Source organism: Agelaius tricolor, unplaced genomic scaffold (genome assembly GCF_023055355.1).
Source record: "Agelaius tricolor isolate 1412-34295 unplaced genomic scaffold, bAgeTri1.0.p SCAF_30, whole genome shotgun sequence".
NCBI lineage: Eukaryota > Metazoa > Chordata > Aves > Passeriformes > Icteridae > Agelaius > Agelaius tricolor.
The window spans coordinates 7695368-7718597 of record NW_027269290.1 but is presented as its reverse complement, the minus strand read 5'-3'; the positions used below and the strand labels follow the sequence as shown (position 1 = coordinate 7718597).

The window sequence follows — 23230 nt, the reverse complement described above, 5'->3', positions numbered from 1 at the left end:
CCCAAGCCCCAGAGCGTTCATTAATACGAACTCCATCCCTTCAGAGTCCTGACACTGTGGCAAACAGGTACTCCAGGAAAACTGCTTTTACTGACAAGCACTAAAAGCCAGAGCAGTATGGGGCTTGCAGAGTGTGCTGTGCCACCTGAAGCTGCCCCAGGGCACCTCCCAGCCTCCAGGTTGTGGAGATGGAGGAGCAATGTGCTCTGGCTGCAGCAGCCAAGACTGCTCAGGACCCACTGTGCTCACAAGAAATTCTCTTTCTTCTGACATTTCAGAGCTTCCTTTACAGCTCCAGGTTCCAGGTGGGCACAGATGCCCAGTCACCATCAGCAGGAGTGTTTCCTGCTGGGCAGCCCCAACTGCAAACATTTCCTTAAGCAATTTGCACATCTTAAAAATAAAATCCTTTATTGATAATATGAATGTTTAACATGTTTAATGCCATCAGCTATAAAAATGATTAAAGACTTCAGCTTGGTACATTTGGCTTTACAAATTTACAAGTGTTAATGAATTAATACTAGTGTTATATGTTTTGCACTTCATTATACTCCATTAGCCAGTGACAAACTCTGCAACAATGTCTGCTTAGGACACATGTGAGTTAGAGAAGAAATATTTAGTTGCTTTCACACAGAATCTACATCAACAGTTAAATACTAACTCTAAATGTCTTACTGAATTAGTTGGATCCATTTTAATCCCTTGTGCTTAGTTTCTTTCAGAAGTTAGTCTACTAGCAAAAATACATTCTTTTGCATACCCCTTCCCATATTATATTTTAAAAGAAACAGTACTCAGTGCATTTCCTATTAGACTTCATCATAGCATCTCTCTCTCTAGAGCTATCAATAAAGAAGGGGGATTATACCAGTCAGATTAATGTAAAAGTAAAGAAACTCATTAAAGCAGTGTATACAAAAGCCTCACTTTTCAGTCAGAAGGGATACATGGGCCAAACTCCATCTGCCCATCCATTTTTACTTTTACTCTCAGCAAGAGCTAAAAAATCTGCTGTGGACACTTAGTTAATAAAGTAATAAATGTGCTTCCAAAAGAGCCACTGCCCATTCAGCCCTGGCTGCCTCTGTGTCCCTGCTGTTAATGCACAGACCGTTCCACTGGATTAGGAACAACAGCCCATAATACCACTGCCTAAAAGGCTACCAAAAGGCCTGTGCAAGCCTCTAAACCCCTGCCCTGGCTGCGTGGGGTCAGGGCAACAGCAGCCACCCGAGCAGCGCTGAGCTGCCCTGTCCTGCAGAGCGAGCTCAGAGCCCAGGGAACCCTCAGCATGGGAACACCTCACAGCATGGGAACCCCTCAGCATGGGGACCCCCTCAGCATGGGAACCCCTCTGCATGGGGACCCCTCAGCATGGGAACCCCTCAGCACGGGGACTCCTCTGCATGGGAACCCCCTCAGCATGGGGACCCTCAGCATGGGGACCCCCTCAGCATGGGGACCCCTCTGCATGGGGACCCCTCAGCATGGGGACCCCTCTGCATGGGGACCCCTCTGCATGGGAACCCCTCTGCATGGGGACCCCTCTGCATGGGGACCCCTCAGCATGGGAACCCCTCAGCATGGGAACCCCTCTGCATGGGAACCCCTCTGCATGGGGACTCCTCAGCATGGGAACCCCTCTGCATGGGGACTCCTCAGCATGGGGACCCCTCTGCATGGGGACCCCTCAGCATGGGAACCCCTCAGCATGGGGACCCCTCAGCATGGAGACCCCTCAGCATGGGGACCCCTCTGCACGGCAGCGCTGCCCCTCCATGGCACAGGGATCCTCCCCAGCACAGAGGATCCTAAGGGATCCTAATGGATCCTAATGGAACAGGAAAGCTGAGCGAGGATAACGCGTCTCTGGCACCGGGAGCTGTGCTAACACCACTCTGCGCCGAGGGAAGTGCTCCACGCTGGATGACACCGAGCAGCACGGCCATTTTCTAAATTTAGGATCAGCTCACATCCAACACCCAAGATCATTAACTCGGGGTCGTGCTCTCAGCCTGTGCCACTGATCTGTGCTGTCTGTCCTGTATTTCTCAGCACAATGACTCAGAAAACCACTGTGCTGGGCCTATCGGTTTTCTCAAACGTTTCTGCACAGGAACCAGCTGCTTCTCCTGGGTCCAAATACTTCTCCTCACACATGATCTGCCTCAAACTTAGGCAATTCCTCACTGAGGAACTTTTTAAAATCTCAGTGAATTGCCATGTTTTCCTCATATGAGGCAGAAGATCAAGAAGAGATAAATAGTTCCCCAATACACTGTGTGTTTAGCATGTATGTGTGTGACATACTTACACATATCCACGTATTTAACTCCACAGCAGCAATGATTTGGTTCCATATTTGCAGCCAAGGAAAACTAGCCACAGCTAGTGGGTAAAATCCAGGTCAGTCAGACTTAACTGACACAGATGGGGAACAAAATTATTGCTTTTGTTTAAAGTTGAAGATCCCATTTACAGGTGTTGCAAAAAACCTGTACTGGATGGATGAGTTACTTTTTCAAGTAATAGTGAGATCTTTGCCAAGTAACAGAAAGATCCTTTTCTCAGAAGTTCTACACACAACAGTAGAATGCTTGAAGAGCTTGAAAATTCCAGGTGATTCACCAGAAACCAGAGCTGAGCCATGTAAAGCACACAGGAGTCTTGGCAGGAAAGCAGAAAGAACTATATGGACAAGGAATACTGACAGAGAAGTAATCTGGATAACATCACAACTAAATTTTATCCCAAGAAACTCCTGTGTGCTTCCTCAAGTAGCTGGAGCTGTGTCCTGAAGGACATAGCCTGGCTGGCTGCACCAGTCTGGTGGTCACCTGGCAGAATCTGTAGCACATTTGCTAACTTACCTTAGCAAATGGAAAGAATTAAAAGGAAAACCAGTGTTGGTTTCAACATTCAGGACTCAGAAGAATTTGTTTCTGCAGCTAGATGTTCCCCTCCTCACCTTTTCCCGAGAATCACATTCATATTGCAGGCTTAGTTCAGGCACTTTTATAAAATGTTCATCTGGAATAAAAAGTCTGCAAAAATTATTTCTGCATAATTTAAAAGTAGCATTTCAGTCCCATTAGAGGTTGATAGGTCCCACCACATGATCATGGTTGTTATCTCTAATGATTTGACTGCTGCCATGAGACATTTGGAGGCTACTGTATAGCTGTAGTTAAGGTTTCTTCATAAACAAAAATATTTTCCTACCTATTAAAAAGGAAAAAAAAAATACTAAATGCTTTATACAGACAGAATCTGCTACTATGGAAATAAATAACATGGAGTGGAAAAACAGTGTCTTAGCTGCAGGGTAAGCTAAGCTGTGGAATGTCACATTCCCATTTTCTGGAGACTAGCTGCTGCTTGGCAGGAGGATCTCCAGGTCCTTGCCATTTGACACGACGGTGCTGCTGGAGCAGCTACTGGCCACGTCCATGGGGGCACCCAGGGAGGAGGCCTGGGAGGCTTTGCTGAGAGGAGCAGGAGCAGCAGGCGACTGAGCCAGGCCGGGTTTCTTCGGAGGGATGGGCGGAGGGTTCCCTCTTTCTGCCCTCGGAATGGTCGGTGACTTGATTCCGGGAGACAAGGGGCTGAGCGGGCTGGAAACCTTGGCAGGGCTTGGGCAGTGGCCAGCCTCGGCTCTGGGGCTGCCAGCACCGGCCAGGCTGCGGTAGTCCGTGCCGAAAGGGGAGCTGTTGGGGGACACAGGCTTGATGGGGCCCTGCTGGCTGGTGAACCTGGACAGCACCTGGGTGACCGTGTTGCGGGCCAGCTGCTTGGCAGCAGAGTTGTCGGCCAGGGTGGGGGACAGGTCCCGGGACGGGGGGCTCTGCAGGCCCCCCGGCTGCTGCTCCTGCTCTGCCTGGGACTGGAACTTGTGCCTGGCCGCGTGGAAACGCTGGTTGATGCCCACCTGGTAGGAGGACTGGTAGCCAGGGCTGCTGGCAGAGGCCCCCACCAAGCGTTTGGCCAGCACTGGTGAGGAGCAGGGAGAAGGGGTGAGGGAGGAGGCAGCTGTGCTGCTGGGAGACAGGGACGCCCCGGCAGAGGGGAGCTGGTGCACCGGTGACTCTGTTCTTACAGGGGAGCTTCCGTTCTCCGCTGCACTCTCTGGGGCTGCAGCAGCTTTCTCCCTGGGAGCTTGGCTCTCTGCAGCACCCGTCTCCCCCTCTGTGTCACAGTGCCCGTTGGATTTTGCATAGGAATGAGCAGGTGCGGGGGGGCTGGCAAACACGGCGTGAACAGCTCTGCTGCTGCTGGCAGGGGCTGCTCGCTCTGCCTGCAGGCCCTCGGTCTGGCAGGACACAGACTTCACTGGGGCACTGTCAGTTGTGACCCCCCTGGATGTCACCGAGGGGCCGGCATGCACGGGCTTGGAGGGACTGTGCTCCTGGCAAGAAGCCTCCAGCTCTTTCAGGGCATTCTTCAGACATTCCACCTCTTCTTTGAGTGCTTTTGTACGGTTTTCTTCTCTGTTCAGCTTAGCTTTCAGCTGCTCTCTTTCAATGTCAAACTCTGAGAGCTGCTTTTCTACTTGTGCTTCCATCTGCAGGCCCCGCTTCCTCTTGGCTGCGAGCTCCTCTTCCAGTTTACTCACCTTACTCTTCTCCTTTTCCAGTTTCAAGCTCAGTTCTGCTGTCTTCTGGCCCTCTTCAGCTGCTTTGGCAGTGGCTTTCTTGCACTCCACAACAAGCATGGAGGACACTTGCTTGTGGCGTGCCCTTTCCTCCTCCAACTGGCTCGACAGCTTCTTCAGCTCTTTCTCGAACTTTTTCCCTTGGGACTTTTCAAACTCCACCTGGAAATTAAGAACAAAAGAGATTTTTAGGGTACCGTAAAACCTCCTGAAAGCAAATGAAGGGCAGCACCCCAAAAGGGAACAGGTTTACTGTGTATCTTGGAGAAATTACAAGGTAAAAAATGACAATAACTAAGAAAGAGGTTATTGCACCAGAAATCAGCAAAATAGTCTGGCACAACTCAGCTTGCACACAGTTACAATTATTACTTCCTAGTAGTTTTATCCTGTGTGAAATTCGACTGGCCTTTAGTGAGACACACACCCAGTCTGCCATGCACTGACAGAACAAGCAAAGCTTCCTTCCACCTCATTTACCACTTTGTCAGTTTGCCTTTTAAAGGCATTTAGGCTTTAAAATGCTGATGTGTTATGTATGCTTAACAAAGGCTACAGGCTTGGGTAACAGAAAACAGTGGCTTAAATATTTATTAGCATCTCTGAACAACACCCCCAGGAGATCTTCCATGACTTACTCTGAATTTTGAGTACTGCAGTGAGCTATCAACTGTAAATGCAATCCCGTCCTTCCCAACTCCTCGGATTTCAGGCTGAAGTAAGATTTCAAAGCATTTGATCGCCCATTAATACCTTTCAGCACTGCTCAGCTACCAAAACACGCCGAGCAATTGAGCGGGGCTGATTTCCATATTGGGATGATAAAAGCTAGGAGTGCCTTGCAGAGGGAGGGAGTTCCTGCTGCTCTCCCTGCCCTGCCCTGTGGCTGGTACCTGCTGGGTGAGCCGCTCCCGCTCCTTCTCCAGCATGTAGGTGACATCGTCCCCCTCGGCCGTGTCCTGGGCGTGCCGCTGCCTCTCCTCCTCCAGGTCCAGGATCACCTGCCCAAACACAGCAGCCATCAGGGCCCGGCCTCCAGGCCGCCAGGCAGGGAGCAGAGCCTGTGCACAGCTCCACAGGGACACAGGACAGACACCAGGGCAGCCCTGGAGTGGCACAGGAGCTCCACAGGGACACGGGACAGACCCCAGGGCAGCTCCAGAGGGACACGGGACAGACCCCAGGGCAGCCCTGGAGTGACACGGGAGCTCCACAGTGACACAGGAGCCCCACAGTGACACAGGACAGACACCAGGGCAGCTCTGGAGTGACACAGGAGCCCCACAGTGACACAGGAGAGACACCAGGGACATGGGACAGACACCAGGGCAGCTCCAGAGGGACACAGGAGCTCCAGAGGGACACAGGAGAGACACCAGGGACATGGGACAGACACCAGGGCAGCTCTGGAGTGGCACAGGAGCTCCACAGGGACATGGGACAGACACCAGGGCAGCTCCACAGTGACACAGGAGCTCCACAGGGACACGGGACAGACACCAGGGCAGCTCCACAGTGACACAGGAGAGACACCAGGACAGCTCTGGAGTGACACAGGAGCTCTGGAGTGACACAGGAGAGACACCAGGGACACGGGACAGACACCAGGGCAGCCCTGGAGTGGCACAGGAGCTCCACAGTGACACAGGAGAGACACCAGGGCAGCCCTGGAGTGACACAGGAGCTCCACAGTGACACAGGAGCTCCAGAGGGACAGGGGAGAGACACCAGGGCAGCTCCAGAGGGACAGAGCAGCTCCAGAGTGACACAGGAGCTCCAGTGACACGGGGCAGCCACCACAGCAGCTCCATGGGACAGCCACCACAGCAGCTCCAGACACCAGAGGTCAACTTGAGTCACAGAAAAGCAGCTTCTGGACAAGTCCAATGCATGTTATTTATTATCTGGTCAAACTGAGTCAATTTGTGAAAGATGTAAGGAAATCTCACACTGGATCTATTTTACTATTAAATATCTGAACTGCACGCTTTCCCCCAGACTGTGCAATATCCTTGGGAGGCCCATGTTATGGATGGTGCCCTCGTTCCAGAAGGGCTGGGGCTGGAGGGGATCTCTGGAGATCACCCAGTGCACCCCTTGCCCTGGAGAGGGCTGCACACTGGCAGGGAAGGAGAACCCACAGCCCCTCCACAGCCCGTTCCAGTGCTCTGTCACCCTCAAAACAAGTCAGTTTTTCCTCCCATTCAGCTGGAAATTCCTGCATTTCAGTTTGTGCCTCCTGTCCCTTGCAAGTCAGAGTTTCCTGGCAGGAGCATCACCCCAGGGCCCAGCAGGAGCAGAGGTGCTGCCTGAGGAGGCACAGGGCTCTAGCACAGGACAGTCCCCCCGTGGCCCCAGCAGCAATTCCCAACAGGCTGCTCCCACTGCCTTACGGGGATCTGAGCACTCCAGCCTGAAGTTTATTTTAAAGAACATTAATTTGTTCTTCCACTTAAGAACAAGATGAGCTCTTGAAGTGAAACTGCTTCCCATAAGGGCCCAGTGAAGGAGCTCCTTCAGCTTTAACACTGAATTACATGAATAATTGAAATGCTATTAACAAAAAAAGCCAGAATACAAACTTCCCAAGAGGCTCTGCTTATCTCATCACCAAAACAAAGCTCTCCCAACACATGCTCGCCATGAATTTAGCAGCTCCTCAGTCTTCCTGAAATTTAAGCTTCCAAATAATGCTGAAATATTATCAAGCATACATCCTTGTATACTTGAAGCAGACAGGAAGAGGAAAAAGTGAAAAAATATCTGATTTTACTGTATGACTTAGTTGGATATTTGGCTGAAAAGTGAAACCCAGCCTTGCTCTTACTTCTAGTGACATCAATTTTTGTGGTAGTGTGGTCTGACACATGACCAAGCACTTTACTGGTGCCAATATACATTAAAGGTATGTCTGAAGAACAACAGGTGCTTCAATTAAGAGGCCAAATGGCAAGAAAAATACTCTTGGTCCCTCCGTATTTCCTTAGGGAAGCACAAGGAGGTGCCTTCCCCTGGCAGCAGCTCCTCAATACCCACAGAGAACAAGCCCCAGGCAGAACAGTGACAGGTCTGCTGAGAATTCCATCTTCCAGAAACCCTTCCTTGCATTTTGGGAAGCGTTACACCTGTAAGCTGCATCCTTTTTGGCGTGTCCTAACAAAAACATTTCAAATTCTGGAATTATAACTAATTAGCTCACCAGCTGCATCCTCTGGAGTGAGAAGTTTGAACAAAGGTGCAAAGTCCTTCCAGGTACCAAGCCCCAGGGAACTGAAGTGTTTTTTGCTGAAGTTAACTTGTTATTAAAATGCGACTGTAACCTCTGCACATCCTAATTGAGGCAACACCCACCTTTCTGTGTCTGCTTTCTGCAGCAGCCAGCTGGGATAGCATTCTTTCCTGCATGTTCTTGCAGTGCTTCATCACCACCTTCAAAATAGATAAAGGATTGGAGCATACTGGCTGCTTTTCACCATGGTTCCCCTCCTTCAGTGTCTCAAAGTCTCTCTGCAGAGCCATCAGTGGATCACTGATGTTGTATTTCCCATAGCGCTCCTCAATGAATGTGTCCCTGTGCTGGGCCTGCAACACAAAAACAAATTTGCATTTTAATATACTCAAACTAGCTACAGAAACAGGGCTTTGTACTTAATATTCCTTTTCCCCAGTTTTCCATTTAAAGAAAATTTAACACAGTCTGATTCATATCCTGTTATCTGCTGGAAATAAAGGCAATAAAGACAAATCTTGCTTAAAAAACACAACATCTCCACAATATATCCAGTCTACAAACATCCTCATACCACAGCTACCTGCCAGGGCCGTGACTTACCTTCTTTCCTTTCACACAGCTGTGGAATGTAAGTACCAACTCTTGCTCAACAAAAGATTTAATCATTTATTGTCGCATCAGTGAAAGAAGCAGTTGTGTGCTTTCCTTGGCTGTGTCACCATCAAAGAATTTCATGTTGAGCAATTAAAGAGTTTCATTCTCGCAAGAGCCATCAATCTGTGAATTGTTAATAAAATCTTTAATGTTCTCATCCAGACTAAACAGAGTTTAGTTTCCCAAGATGGGAACGACGAGGTTTCCTTTGGTGCTTGTAGGAATTAAGACAACTCACACATCCCAGGCTCTGCCTTTACAGTGCTTAATGGCTGGACTCGATGAGCTCAGAGCTCCCTTCCAACCCCAACCATTCCATGAATCAGCCATTCCATCTGGAAATCTCTCTGTTAGGATACCCAGAGGCTTATCCTACTCAATGATGACTGTAAGGGTCTAAGAACAAAACAAAATCTCATTGACAGATATGAAAGTATTATCTGTGTCTTCACCACCATGATGAGAAACCAAATATTTATGCAACAAAAGAGACAGAAAACCAGACGTAGATTCAAAAGAGCCCCCAGAGGCATCCTGGCTCAAAGGAATGGAATCACTGATTTCCAGTGAAATGGTTCTGGGCTGAACCCTGAGCCTTTGTGAAAAGCTGTGGCAGTGCTCCACTCCTCTGTGTGCCCCTGCCCAGCAGAGCTGAGGCACCTGCCAAGAAGCAGCACCTGAACGTGAGACTGCAGCTGGGCTCTGTGACTCCTCTGTGAGGACTGGTGCCAGCACAGTTCACCCCTTCTCTTGTCTGTAAATGTTCTTCTTTTCTTCTCTGTTCTGCACTGGAGTGTCCCCAGTGAGGCCACAGAGGAAGATGGGCTTTTCCTCCGCACCACTGAAACGCAGGAGTGAGCCCCAGGACCTTCCTCAGAGTGTGTTTGATTTAGAACAGAGTTTAGCAGGAGTGACCTCCCCAAGGGCTCTGACCCTGAGTGCCCTTTTCCTGCCACAGCACACACGTTTTCCCTCGAGCACCTGCTCCAAACAAACGCTGTCTGCGCCTCCTGAGGCGCGCTCCACCCTCCTGCCCCAGCTGCAGAGCACAAGGAGCAGATCTCCCATTGCCAGCCAAGCTCTCTGGAGCTGGTGCAGGCCCTGAACCAACTCTCTGCTGCTGCTGGGAATGGCACCCAGCTGAACAGAGCTCAGCGTGCAGGGCCAGCCGTGCCAGCCTCGCTGGGCACTGCCCAGAAACCCTCACGAACAGCAATGCAGACACCAGCAATCACCCATTCCTGATGGCACGGCACAAGGACGGCATTTAGGCAGGAAAGATGGGCCTGACTCAAACGAAAAGACAGCTCAGAAGCCAGTGCCTCTTGGAATGGCTCTTTTGTCATGAGCCAGTATCAAAACCACAAATGCTTCCCTCGAGCAGGAGCCCCAGGGCCGTGGAACATCCCCACACAGCAGCTGGGAGAGCTACACTGACACAGTGAGAGTTAAATAACAAAACTTGGCTTCACTCAAAGAGCTGGTGAGGTTTGCTGGTCCCACCTGCATTCTTAAATGCAGCCATGTGATTAACATGAAATAAACTAAAAAAAATTGATTTTTGCTCTTAAAAGGAAAAGTGTTTGCATTACCTTGACAAGAGGCATAAAAAAACCCAACCCAAAATATCTTCTCCATGACCAAATCAGAGACATTCATCCTGTGAGTCCAGTTTGGAGCTGGATTTTAACCCTGCAGTAAACAAACACAGAGGAACAGCTCACACTCACACCCCTCCCTCTCTATCAGCAATATCCGTCAGGAACTGTGGGTACCTTTGACCAGAGCTTCAGATATTGTTCTAACTTTACACAATAATAAAAAGGAGAGGAAGGAAAAGAGCAGCCCTGGAAATGGGAGAGCAGCCCTGGATAATGGGGCAGCCCTGGTTTAATGAATCACAGGAAAAACTTCAGGTTTGGTGGTTTTTTTAAGGAACAGGGAATCTTCTGTTTTTCTGAAGTGTTTGTTTATAAAAATGACTCAGTGAAAGCTCCATATAAGTGTGGAGGCAATTTCTAAGTGACTCAGGCATTAATAAGTCTGTAAATACGAGCTGGGATCTCCATCCAGCTGGCCTTAAGGCTTTGACAGAGGAGTTTAATCCCACCTCACCCCAGTGCTGCCACTCCACACGGGACCCTTCAGAGGGGCACCAGTGCTTCAGTGTGCACACAAACCCTGCCTTTGCTGCTGGGCAGCTGCTACCAAATAAGAGCTCCAGAACCTGAGATTAAGGTGATTTTTGTAGTACTGAAGGTGTAACAAAAGCCACGTTTTCCTCTGCTCCTCTCAGCACCGGGCTCTGAAGCCTGAATAAACCACCCACTCTGAATTCAGTGAGGTGGTTTATTTCCTGTTTGGGAAAGAACGAGAAGTTCTTCCTTGCTACTTTGAGCAATTAAGTATTTTCCTGAACTAGCATGACAAACAAACGAGACTATCATAACATTAGGAGCTTTCTCAAGTCCAGCTATTCTTCTTCAGTAGCCAGCAGAGCATAAACATTTAATTAAAGTTGTCTAGACCGGAGAAAGTCTTAACCAGGTCATCCTCCAGCGAGCACACCACGTTTGCACAAACAAACCCAGTGCTTTGGCGCTGGGGCCGCTTGGAAATGCAAGCAGGGATTTTCCAGCCTGGGACACCTCTGTCCTGCAGAGCAGCCCCCTGAACCACTGAGGCAGCTCGTGGAAAATGCATTTACAGCACCACAACCCCCAGAGTTCCCTTATGCAGGTTGGAAATGGCACAGAGGAGTGTGCTCCTCCCCGAGACAGCTCTGCACCTCAGCTGCTGCCACTGGAGGCCACATCCAAATCTTCCACCCTTCTGATTGTGTCCTGTCTGAACTGGACTCTGCCCTAAACGGCTGTTCAACTTTCACAACAGAAGGAACTTGATGGAGGAATTAGTGAGCCCAAAGTGAACAGAATCAGCCTAGATCTCAGATCCCAGCACAGAAAACACAAATCCACAGAAAATCAAGGTTAAATGAAAAGGAAATGAGGTTACAAAGTGCAGTGTTAGCTAAAGAGTGGAAAATTTCATCTGAACATCAGAGATGACATGACATAAATACCTCCAACATCAGCAATGGTGCTTTGAAAGAAGATGCAATTCTGTGCAATTACATCTTCTGATTTAGTACCTCCACCTCTATCATCTCCAACATGCAGAACTGTGAATTTCCCAACAAAATACTCAAATTCCAGAAACAACTCAATGGATTATTCAGCAACTTTCAAGACTATTAAACTGACCTCTCCCAACAGGAAACAAAGATAACATATAAGCTTGGGGTGCTTTTAAAAAACAGAAGGAACTATACATGTGAACTACCTTTAAAAATAAACTTCCAGAAGACTGGAAAAATGAGCCATAAGCAGAGGGGGTTCCACGTGAAACTGGCAGGCTGTGAGCTCCAGTTTGGGCAATGGACCACGGCTAGTCTGTTTGGGAAGAGATAATTCTGATTTTATGGGGCAGAAGCAACATCTGACCCAGCTGAAAAGATGTTTCCTGTGCAGGCAGGCAACGCAAAGGCTTTGCTTTGTTAGGAAAAGGCTACTGTTTCCTCTTGGGGATTCTAGGCTGGTTTGGGATGTTTCCCATAACCCATTTCTGTAGTTTTTAAAAAATAAAATATTTCTTTCTACTGAAACCTTGTTTATGTGACAGAATATTCTCTCTCTGTTCAGTAATCTTTACAACTTGTTCTACTGGAACATCAAACAGGGAATTTCCAGGACCTGCTTAAAGTGTTTTTTTGGACATCAAGTAGAGCATTTCTCTTCCCTGTAATTTCAGAGTTCAGGTTTTAACCCTTGGTACACGACAAACACACTCTTAATTAACTCCAGCCACTGAGTTTGCAGTTCTCCAATGATAATTTGCACAGAAGTTCCTCCTTCGTGTAGCAGAGAGTGGAATAAGCTTTAAATAGCTCCTTGCTGCCTTGAACTTCCTTATTAGCTTCTCTCCCCAGAGACAGAAGTTGGGAATAAAGACAGGCTGAGGTCACAGCAAGCACGGAGAGAGAAGGGAAATGGGGGTGGGGACCTCTTGCTTTGCCCAAAAATAAATGTCAAAATGCTGGAGTGGGACCTGCAGCACTGCTCCAGCTCTGCAGCAGCGCCAGGCACAGAGCCACCGGTAAATTGTTCAAATGCAGCATCTGTCCCAACTGCCAGCATTACATCGAGCCAGCAGACCTGACAAACGAGAGCTGCCCGCATCTGCCTGAGTAAGATTGGTTATCTGTGGTGTTATCAGCTCTGAAACACAGAACCGGCTTCCTCGGGAAGCGTCCGGGAACCGCAGCCTCCTCTGCTGGGAGCTGCCGTGCCAGGCTGGCTGGAGCTGCCGTGCCAGGCTGGCTGGAGCTGCCGTGCCAGGCTGGCTGGAGCTGCCGTGCCAGGCTGGCTGGAGCTGCTGTGCCAGGCTGGCTGGAGCTGCCGTGCCAGGCTGGCTGGAGCTGCTGTGCCAGGCTGGCTGTGCCTGCCCTGCACCCGGGCACGGTGCTCAGGACGGGCTGTGGGCACCCCAGCACCGCTGCCCCGGCTCAGGACGGGCTGTGCCTGCCCTGCACCCTGTCCCGGGCTCAGGATGGGCTGTGGGCACCCCAGCACCAGGGAGCTGCACCCCCAGACAGCCGGGACCCGAGCAGGAGCCGTTCCAGCAGGGAACCCACCTGAGCAGGAGCTGTTCCAGAGGGAACCCCAAGCAGGAGCTGTTCCAGAGGGAACCCACCTGAGCAGGAGCTGTTCCAGAGGGAACCCACCCGAGCAGGAGCTGTTCCAGAGGGAACCCCAAGCAGGAGCTGTTCCAGAGGGAACCCACTCGAGCAGGAGCTGTTCCAGCAGGGAACCCACTCGAGCAGGAGCTGTTCCAGAGGGAACCCACCCGAGCAGGAGCTGTTCCAGAGGGAACCCACCCGAGCAGGAGCTGTTCCAGCAGGGAACCCCAAGCAGGAGCCGTTCCAGAGGGAACCCACCCGAGCAGGAGCTGTTCCAGCAGGAACCCACTCGAGCAGGAGCCGTTCCAGAGGGAACCCACTCGAGCAGGAGCTGTTCCAGAGGGAACCCACCCCACAGCCCCCTGCCCCTGCTCAGCACAGCCGGGCTCTGCAGGGCAGGAGAGGCAGCTTTTAAAGACTCTGGCAAACCCGGCTGCTGCCAGCACCAAACACACAAAAACCTCCCCAGGCTTGCAGTAAAGGCCGTAAGGAATGCCTGCGTTCCAGCAAACAGCACCCATGGGAACGCTGCTCCATGGAAGCTGCTCTCTAAGTGATGCATAAGCCCAATTTGCCCCATCTGTGAAAGATTTAACAGCAGGAAGGTTTTGTATTACCGAACTTTTCTTTTTATTTAAACAAGAGGCAGGCTTAAGTTTTTCAAACTGCACTGTAAATCTGATTTCTAAATCTACCAACAAACAACACCTAGTTTTTCACTAATATTGCTTTATAGTGCATCACTGCACTCAGAAGCAAAGAGATGAATACCAGCTCCCAGTCATTAACACAAAATAGTTTCTATTCCAGTGTAAATTGCCTGAGGCCCTATTAACATAAAGGAACAAGCCAGAAAGCTGTTTCCTGTTTTCTAAAAGTAAACAGAACCTCAGTTCTAATGTATGGAAAGCAGGGGGGAGGGAACAAAGTGCTCTAACACAGCGATAGAGATCCATTTAAATATTGAATTGTTTCCAGTCGGGGTGTGCAATTTCAGAAGGCAAACCTGTGGCTCATGCAACCCTTCCTACACTGCAATGAGGACTGAGAGCCCAGCTCTCAGGATTATGCAACTCCCTGACAGCATCTGGGTTTTTTGGATGATATAAACACAATTATAACTACAGGAAAAGGAGCACAATAAGAAGTCAGGCTTAAAATCTGTTCCAAGGAGAACACTGAAATTTATGTAGTGGACAGGAAGCTACTTTCAGGCAAAAAAAAAAAAAAGTTTTGTTTTTTTTTTTTTTCCCAAAGAGGTTTTAAAACAGAGGAAGCAAAGTGAAGCAGTGGCAAAGAATATTTTGAATACAGTCAGTTTGTCGGACAGCAAGGAAGAAAGGGCCAGGATTTGGGGAGAGGGGGGAAGAGGAGTGAGTTCAACAAGCAGTGTCTGGAGGGCCTGGCTCAGCAGCTCGATTCTGACAGAGAGAAACGGGGCCAGTGCCAGCCAACAAGTGCCTGATACCATGAGGGAGAGGAAAACTATTTTAAGCTTTGTCATCTGCACGCATGGATTCTCTCTGCTAAATGCCAGATGCAGAATGTTTGTCTCTAAGCGTGCAGGAATATCAATTATTGCAGACTGTACTACAACCAGATGACATGTTTACAAATGAAGGTACTCTTCCTCTGCAAGTGCCTGTCCTTTCCTATAATGTACCACAGGATTTGACCCAAACAACCAGAGCTCAGAGTCATTTAAATCAGAAGCAGAAGTAAAATTAGCCCATGAAGGGAAATGTGTTTCTGTTACTGTGAGGGAAGCAAACAGGCAGATAAAATTCTTATTTCCAGCCACTGACATCTACGTGTTTAACAAAAGTGCTGGAGAAAAATCACTGCTGTGGTTCGGGGCTATGCAATGCCCTAGGAAAGTTCAGAGGGTTGAACTCCACCTGCTCCCAACATATACCCACATCTGACACAAAACTATTGCTGTTCCAAAGAAATGCAGCTGCCAAGGCAGGACAGCCACCCTGCCCATGGCCCTGGGGGAACTGAGAGCTGTGGGACCACGTCAGACGGGTCCTGAGAGAGGAACCACAGCTGCCCCCAGCCCCAGGGTCCCCTGCTGGAAATTACAGCTCCATTCACCCAATGTGTACAAGTCAAACTAAATGCTCTCAAGAGCGCAAATCTTTAACTCAGAAGTTGTTTTTACTCAGGGCAGCACTTTCATGCATCAAAACGTGAGTAAACAGATTAGCAAGGTTTCCTTTAATCAGTCACACACAAAGCCTTTGGCCAGTGAGGCACGGCGAAGCTGTTACCACAGCTACTATCAGCAAACAAGGAGAGAAACAGCGTGAGGCCGGCATTTCTCTAGCTGCATATTCCAAATAAATGCAGAAAGCAGAGCTGGGAGGGCTCTGCTGCCGAGCCTTTGCCCAGGCACAATGAGGCAGTCGCAGGAGCTTCCCTTGCACGCACAGAAGGGCAGCAGAGCTGCGGCAGCAGGGCCAGCCCGGGCTGCAGCACCACTGGGGACAGCTCTGGAGGCAAAGAGCAGCACAGCTGGGACCCTCTCACAGTGCTGCAGGCACAGCTGGGACCCTCTCACAGCGCTGCAGGCACAGCTGGGACCCTCTCACAGCGCTGCAGGCACAGCTGGGACCCTCTCACAGCACTGCAGGCACAGCTGGGACCCGCAGCCTCTCACAGCGCTGCAGGCACAGCTGGGACCCTCTCACAGCACTGCAGGCACAGCTGGGACCCTCTCACAGCGCTGCAGCCCCAGGGCTGGCAGCTCTGCCCCCAGATCACCCTCAGGAGGCAGCAAGAGCCAGCTTGGATTCGGAGCTTTCACTGCCCACCAGCTCCAGCTGTCCTCACCATCCTGAGATGAACACTGCAGCACAGCCCTGACAGAGGAAGGGGAAAACAGCCCTCACCTTTCATTAGATCAGTATTTTATACTCCGTAATTATCAAGCATAGGTTACAATTTCATTTAATTTCTTCTCAGTTACGAGTACTTGACAAATTATGTCAAAGGGTATTCTTGGCATATTAATCTCCTCACTCAAGGGGGAACTGCAGGTTAAATTTCAACAGGAAAGATAATTGCTTTACACTACTGGAAGGTAGGCAATAAGGAGCCTCTGGAATGGAGCTGCTGCATTTCTTCCCATTGGTCTCTCTGTGCTCCACTGTGCACATTTCACACCGAAATACTGAAGGGGGCTTGCTTGGGCAACACATTCTGACCACATACAGTGAAAGGATGGATCCCAGGGCAGAGCAGGAACTTGCAAGTGGGTATCAAAGCAGAAAAAAAACCTTGCACCTGACCAACAGTTTTGAGAGGGTAACAATATTCTTCTGAAATAAAAGGATTATCTAAATGGAAAAGCAACTAACAACAAACATAACAACAACTAACAATCCCAACTGTCCTGGAGAAGGATATGCCTCCACTCCTCTGAAAGGTGTTTGCAAGCCCCTGCAGCTCTCAGGCCTGCAAGCTGCCATTCCTCTTTTGAAACAGCTGCAAGTTTTACACACTGTGAGCAGTGACAGGCCAGCTTGAAAAAGCCTTCAAGATTCAACCCTGACACAAGTAATTCCTTCCAAAACTGCCCCCTGCCATCATTTATCCCGCTGGTTTTTTCACTTTGCTGAGGCTGAGTGCCAACCAGGCGCCCTTCAGAGAGCAGCAGAACTACACGTGGACAATGCATCTTCTAAAATAACGTGCAGGCTCAGTATGAACCCAGCACCCTGTGCAGAGAGCCACAGGCCCAGCAGAGCACAGAGCTCACAGCACAGCAGCCAGAGGGGCTCCAGCACCAGCCCTGCCGTGTCCCATCACATCCTGCCAAGCACCACGGCCCAGCTGCGCTGCCATGGACTGAGAGTGGCCTTTGGGAGCAGTTTTAGCTGGCATCTGCCTCGCTGGAGGTCACACTAATGCTCCTGCCAGCCAAGGGAAAGAGCAAGCAGCTGAGCACTCAGGGCTGCTGCTCTCAGCAGTGCCAGCTTATGGAGGCTTAGCCAACACAAAGCCACGGATGCTTTTTACTCAGTGTGACGTTATTGCCACTAAAAGACTCATCTGTGATCCCTCCTGGGGAGAAGAGTTCCTGCTTTAAGCAGCCCTCCTTGCTAAAGGAGAAAAAAGCCTAGAAAGGAATTCTGGTGCAGAAACACATGGTTCTTTATCAGAAAGGATGAAAACACACATGTGACACTGTATTTCAATACCAAAATGCCTCCTGCACACAGCTTCTGAGACAAAAATTATCTACAGCATTTACTATGTAATCCTGCTGATATTAAATGGGATTCTGAACCAGTAATGAACTTCACCTTGGATACAAGCTCTCTGCAGAACTCACAGTGGTACTGCTGCCATGTTTGTCTCTTGTCCTGATACTTAAAACCTACCTTTAAAGCCTCTATGACAAGATCTCTTGCTTCTAATTCTCCCTCGAGAATGCTAAACAGCGTCAGTAGTTCTGGTTTGCTGAGTTTTTCCAGATTCATCCTGAAAACCTGAAAAATAACGAAACCCAGTTTAGTAGGCATTTCTTTGGACATTAGGATCAGTATTTGAAGCTATGACATATAATCTCCATTTAACCTCAGCTCCCAGCTTTCTGGACTGCAAATTGCCCTAAAGGGGGGATAATTTTCTCTCCAGCTTCCACCACCAGTTGCAGAAGATGCATTTGTCACCTCCTCCCAGGGGACAGGAACACATGCACTCCCAGATGGCGACGGCAGAACGTGTGGGCTGACAGGACAAGGCAAAATTCACCAAGCAGCAGCCAAAGCTAACAGGAGAGGGGAACAACAAGGATATTCAAAAGTCATACTGATTGCACATCTGGCTGCCACAGCTGCAAACAGCACTGGGGAGCTGTGATGAATGGAGGCCAGCGTGGGCCACCCACAGGGGCTCGGCAGGGCTGGGATCTGATTCCTGCAAATGCCATCAGCCAGGCTGATGGAGCAGGCCCAAACCCTCCACAGAAATCAATGCCACGGAAAATACACACTTCATTGCTGTTCTTTCAAACTGTTTCAATATCAGCATCATTTATTAAATATAATTTCACTGCCTGCGTAAGAGGTCCATCATCTGAACTGCACATAAAGAGGCTTCACATTCCCGTGCATCTTTGCTGATACACTTAACACTGTCCCATAAGAAGCCTGTTTGTTACATTATTTTGTTAAAAATATGAATAATTTCAGACTGAATCCTTGTCTCTGATGAAAACATACCCACTGATAGAGTCTTGTGCTTTGCACAACCATCAAATATACTTTTCTGAGTCCAAGTTACGTCCATCTTTCACCACACTTTGTGTCGAGCAGAAAATGCTACAGCATCAAGAAGCTACTCAGAGATATCAAACTCCAGTGGCAAGTGATGAAGGGTTAAATCAGCCCCTGCTGGAGAATCCATCCAGCTAAAACATTCAGCTGAAGTCTAGTTTGTCTGAAGTCACTGCTCCTTTACAACTGATTTGCATAACTGTGCCTTGGAGAGTTACACACAAAAGCAAGTTCTGTCTTGTTTGTGCCAGAGCAGTTTTCCAGTGGCTGGGAACAGAAAGTTCTGCAGTCATCATACAGCAAGAGAAATCAGAAATCTGCTCCGTGCCCCTCTGCTAGGCAGGGAAGTGTCTCCTCACACCCACGTTCCTGCCTCACACGGTGTTTTACACGGAATTCCATCAAGCAGCAGCATTTCTTACAGGCTCTGCTGGCTCCCCCTCCCTTGGCACGGGCTGCTCAAGGGAACACCAGGGCAAGGGACCACGAGTGGCTGCTCCAGAGCCCAGCGGAGCTGGACACCACAGACCTGTCCCTTTGCATTTCTGTTCCCTGCTGCAGATCCAGGCAGACTCAAGAGGAAAACCCACGAGTGGAACGTTTGGGAAATCTGCTCATGTTTGTCACCTCAAACATGTCGCTCCTTTGTCGCTCCTTATTGCCAAAAAACCCCGATCAAAACTCGACACAAAGGCACAATTTAGGAGACTCGCTGTACTGACTAAAATCCCGTTTCTGTGGGCCAGGGCAGTGCTGGTCACCTCTGGTCAGTCCATGGAGCTTGGCAGAGATGTCCAGGTGGGAGCCTGACCCTCTCCCTCCCTCTGGACACGGCTGGAGGCTCTGCTGCCACGGGGAGCCCGGCTGGCTGAGACCACGTGCAAGGAGTGTGATTTACAGCTTGGTCATCTCAGAAAAACGAGGAGAGGCCAACAGAAGCAGCAAAGAAATGCTAAAACATCAAGAAGTAGCCACAGAGAGTGAGAAAAGAGACAGCCTGGTTCTAGTCTTTGATATTTACCATGTTTGTGCTGGTGCTTGTGTCAAAGCTGCAGCATTTCCCTGGGCAGCCCTTAGATGTGGAATATCCAAACAGCTGCTTAGGGGATGCACAGCTTGATTTCAAAACCATCTCAGTCCTTGCTCTGACTGAATTCACAGGTTCTAAGACTGAAGCAATACCAGTGGGAAATACCTTTTATTGCCAGACACTCACCAGGTTACAGTAGCACTGGGACATTATAAACCTGAACGAAAAAGGAGCTCTTAGAACCAAGTGTATCATATAATTCTGTTACCCCAGGACAGTAAGGGTTGAACATGGACTTTCAACATGACTGCATCCACGCTTTTCCCTAAAAAAGAGATGATGTGGAAATGTGCAGCTGCATCTCCCCAAGAGCTACCAAGCAGCTCAGTCTTACAGCAAGGACGGCTACCAGCTGCAGTTTGGTATTTTAAAGCCATTAGTCAGGGCAGCAATAATTTCTACTCCATATTCTAACTACTCCCATTGTGACTCGTACTTCCCCGTGCTGTAGGAATAAGCCATGCTATTCTTACCACACCTCTGGAGTCTCTAATGTGCTTAATAACACAAACAAGCCCTGTCCTAAATATACAGGTAAAATACTTAAGAGAAATAAAGAGCAGGAGCCAGTGTGCACAGTAATCATTTATCCAACAACAGAGGCAACATTACAGGTGTGCAAGTGGTACAGCCTCAGCTTCCTCATGTGCAACCTGCTGCAGGAGAAGATCTCCACCTGCTTTGTTGGCAGCAGTTACTTCACACTGGGAGCACATGCAACAAATAAAGTCACCCACAAAATGTACCTGCCCTCTCCAGAGAGCTCAGGGAACTTCCAGAGCTCCCCAGGCAATGTCTGTTGTGCTGAACGGACCACAACCCCAAGCATTCCCTTTAAGGGCCACTCTGCACTTGGGAGCTGAAAATTCGGGGGAAAACAAAGCCCCATTCATTTGATGTTACTATCTTACAAGAAACATCTCTGCATCAGAGAGCTAATAAGCATGTATTCCTGCTCCTTCTCCCCTATCCAAATCTAAATCCAAATCCCTTCCCAGCCCTCCGGGCTCCTGAGCTGACCTTTCCAAGGCTCTTTCAAGCTACACATCCCAATGCCTTCCCCTCATCCCACGTTTTATCAAAAGATCACACCAACTCTATGAAATTACCCAGTTCTCCCCCTTGCCAACCGTCTCATTCTACCAAAAGGATCTGGGCACCTCAGCTGGGGAACCTGACCCTCCATTTCCAAACCTTTAACCAAGAGACAGAGCTTCCCAGCATCAGAAACAAGATCCAGCAACTCCCAGGGCATGCTACCCCTTTCCATCCAGGGAAATACACCGAGGGCACTCGCACAGATCACAAACCACAAAGACCTTGTTGTTTAGACCGATTACATAAATATTTTCCCTGAGTCTGAGATACACCACCATTTTTGGACAATAAGCCAGAGTTTAGAGCATAAACAAAGATAATCACTTTCTGCTTGCCTAAAGGTGAGCTTCCCTTCAGCTACGGACCACTGGAGTCCCCTTGGCAGAGCCATGCCCACCCTCCAAGGAGATAACACCTTTCTAAGAAAGCTGTTTCCCAGTATTTCACTGGAAATAACCACGGGGAGCAGTTTAAGTGTGCGCACACCGAGGGAGCGGGGGAGTTATCTCTGGCATGTGCCACTTGAGGAGCTCTCAGAGAGGCTGGCAGCTCCCCTCGGCCACGGCGGGGTGGAGGTGACACCGTGCCAGGTTACACGGCACTGGAGGGGTGGAGGTGACACCGTGCCAGGTTACACGGCACTGGAGGGGTGGAGGTGACACCGTGCCAGGTTACACGGCACTGCTCTCACACACACCAGGTTACACGGCACTGCTCACACACACACACACACACACACGGGCAGAACCCAGGCACAGAACGTTCAGCAGAACCTCACCCTCCCACCGCCAGGGCTGGAGTCAGGGGCACGAACCCAAGGGGAGCTGAAAGCACAGCCCGAGGCACGGGGAGGCAGCTTCAGGATCCCCCGCCAGCCCTTGGCTCAAAGCTCTTCTACTTTTTGAAAAAAACCTCATGAAGAACCAAGCTTGTTGCTCCTTCTTCCTCTGAAAGAGGGTATTTCCTAAACCTACACCAAGGCAACAACGCCACAATGCCGATAATTCTGAATCAGCTTAATTGTCTTTCCTGTGTTCCTGAAGAGGAACCAGCATTTTCCAGAAGCCAGCACAGGCAGTCATGTAATCACATTAATGGGAGAACCTCAATGACCAGTTGGAGAAGTCCTGACAGACAAGTTCCCTAAACTGCTTCTGCGTGTATCGGGTGCTGTTTGAGTCGTTTCAATAATTACATATGTTCATGTAATGAAAAATGCGAACATAGACCTAACAATTGTGTATCCACAATGCTACCTGGCATTGCATCACTCCTGTGGAGATCTAGGTTAAAATGAGAAGTGCTTATATTTCCTTCACCTTTGTATCTCAGCCCTAAAGGAAAAAGGGCATTACCCACAAAAAACCCATCCTCACCGCATTGGGTTTTGAAATAATACTCGGAAGGAAGCAAGTTAGCAAAATTTCAGCATGGATTTTGTGCGGGTCCTTGGAGCCCCCGTGCAGAACTGAAACCATCGCTGGCTGCTGACCTTGAGCCCCCGGGCCCGGGGAGCCGCGCCCGCCCTGCCGCTCCCAGCCCCGGCCCGGCACCGGCGGGAGCGCGGGTCAGCCCGGGACACGGCCGGGGGCACGGCCGGCACCGGCACTACCCGGGGACCGGTACTGCCCAGGGAGCGGCACCGACCGGGACCGGCACCGCTCGGGGACCCGGCACTGCCTGGCACCGGCACCGCCCGGGAACCGACACCGTCCGGGACCTGGCACCGGCACCGTCCGGGGACCGACACCGTCTGGGACCGGCACTGCCCGGGGACCGAACGGGTGGTTGGCAGGGGCCGGGCTCGGTGGCTCCCGCGCTGCACCGGCCCGGTACAAGCGCGGCGAACAAAGGGAAGCGCCGCAGCGGAGCCCGCGGGAAGGAGGGCGGGCGCGGGGAACAACAACCGGCTCCATCGCCGCTCGGTCCGCCGGGCCCGGCCGGACCGGGCAGCGACGCCCAGATCCCGGTAACGCCCCCCGGCTCCCTCCACCGCTCCCCGCTCTCCCGTTGCCCCCGATGCCTCCCCTTCCCCGCCGCCTGCGGCCGCCCGAGTCCCGACCGCAGCCGCCCCCGCCCGCAGCGGGGCTCGGCCCCGCCGCCGCCCCTCTCAGCCCCCGCGGGCCGGGCCGCCCTGCACCTGCCTCCGCCCCCCCAGGGGCAGCGCCGCGCCAGCACGGGCCGGGCCGGGCCGGGCTGGGCCGGACCGGACCGGACCGGACCGAGCCGAGAGCGGGACCGGGACCGCACCCGCCCCACCGCACCGACCTGCCCGGCCCCGCGCTGCCGCCGCCGCCGCTCCGCTCCCCATCGGCCGACCCGCCCCGCCGCTGACCGACGGCCCGGCCGCCAATCAGCGCTGCCGCCGCCGCGGCCGCGGGCCAGTCCGCCGCGGGAAAGGCGGGGCGGGGGCGGGCACAGCCAATGAGGCGGCGCGGAGGGCGGGGCCGCGCGTGAAAATCCCTTTTGTTCGCGG

The 23230-nt window shown here is 50.7% G+C and overlaps 1 protein-coding gene across 8 annotated transcripts; it reads right to left on the bottom strand.

The window, feature by feature from the left end:
- Positions 1 to 394: 394 nt before the first annotated feature.
- Positions 395 to 23144, bottom strand: CTTNBP2NL (CTTNBP2 N-terminal like). Of its 8 annotated transcripts, XM_071450083.1 has the most exons (7): positions 23023 to 23144; positions 17670 to 17777; positions 8009 to 8239; positions 5551 to 5658; positions 1662 to 4819; positions 1453 to 1615; positions 395 to 1403 (listed from the first exon to the last, which is right to left on the bottom strand). In XM_071450083.1, exons 2-5 carry the CDS (start codon positions 17766 to 17768, stop codon positions 3374 to 3376), a joined length of 1884 nt encoding a protein of 627 aa, XP_071306184.1. In that variant the 5' UTR covers positions 17769 to 17777; positions 23023 to 23144; the 3' UTR covers positions 395 to 1403; positions 1453 to 1615; positions 1662 to 3373. The 8 variants fall into 8 exon arrangements, with proteins under 8 accessions (XP_071306184.1, XP_071306179.1, XP_071306180.1 ...); XM_071450078.1 differs by having other exon boundaries at positions 395 to 1325; positions 1405 to 4819; XM_071450079.1 differs by having other exon boundaries at positions 395 to 1307; positions 1438 to 4819.
- Between the last annotated feature and the right edge of the window lie 86 nt (positions 23145 to 23230).

Bases quoted from the DNA above. Each gene is read 5' to 3' on its own strand.
- CTTNBP2NL (XM_071450078.1), bottom strand. From the start codon at position 17,768: ATGAATCTGGAAAAACTCAGCAAACCAGAACTACTGACGCTGTTTAGC. The intron at 5,659-8,008 runs GTGGGTGTTGCC...GTGTTTGGGCAG, and splicing joins CAGAAAGCAGACACAGAAAG to GTGATCCTGGACCTGGAGGA. The intron at 4,820-5,550 runs GTACCAGCCACA...CTTAATTTCCAG, and splicing joins GGGAGCGGCTCACCCAGCAG to GTGGAGTTTGAAAAGTCCCA.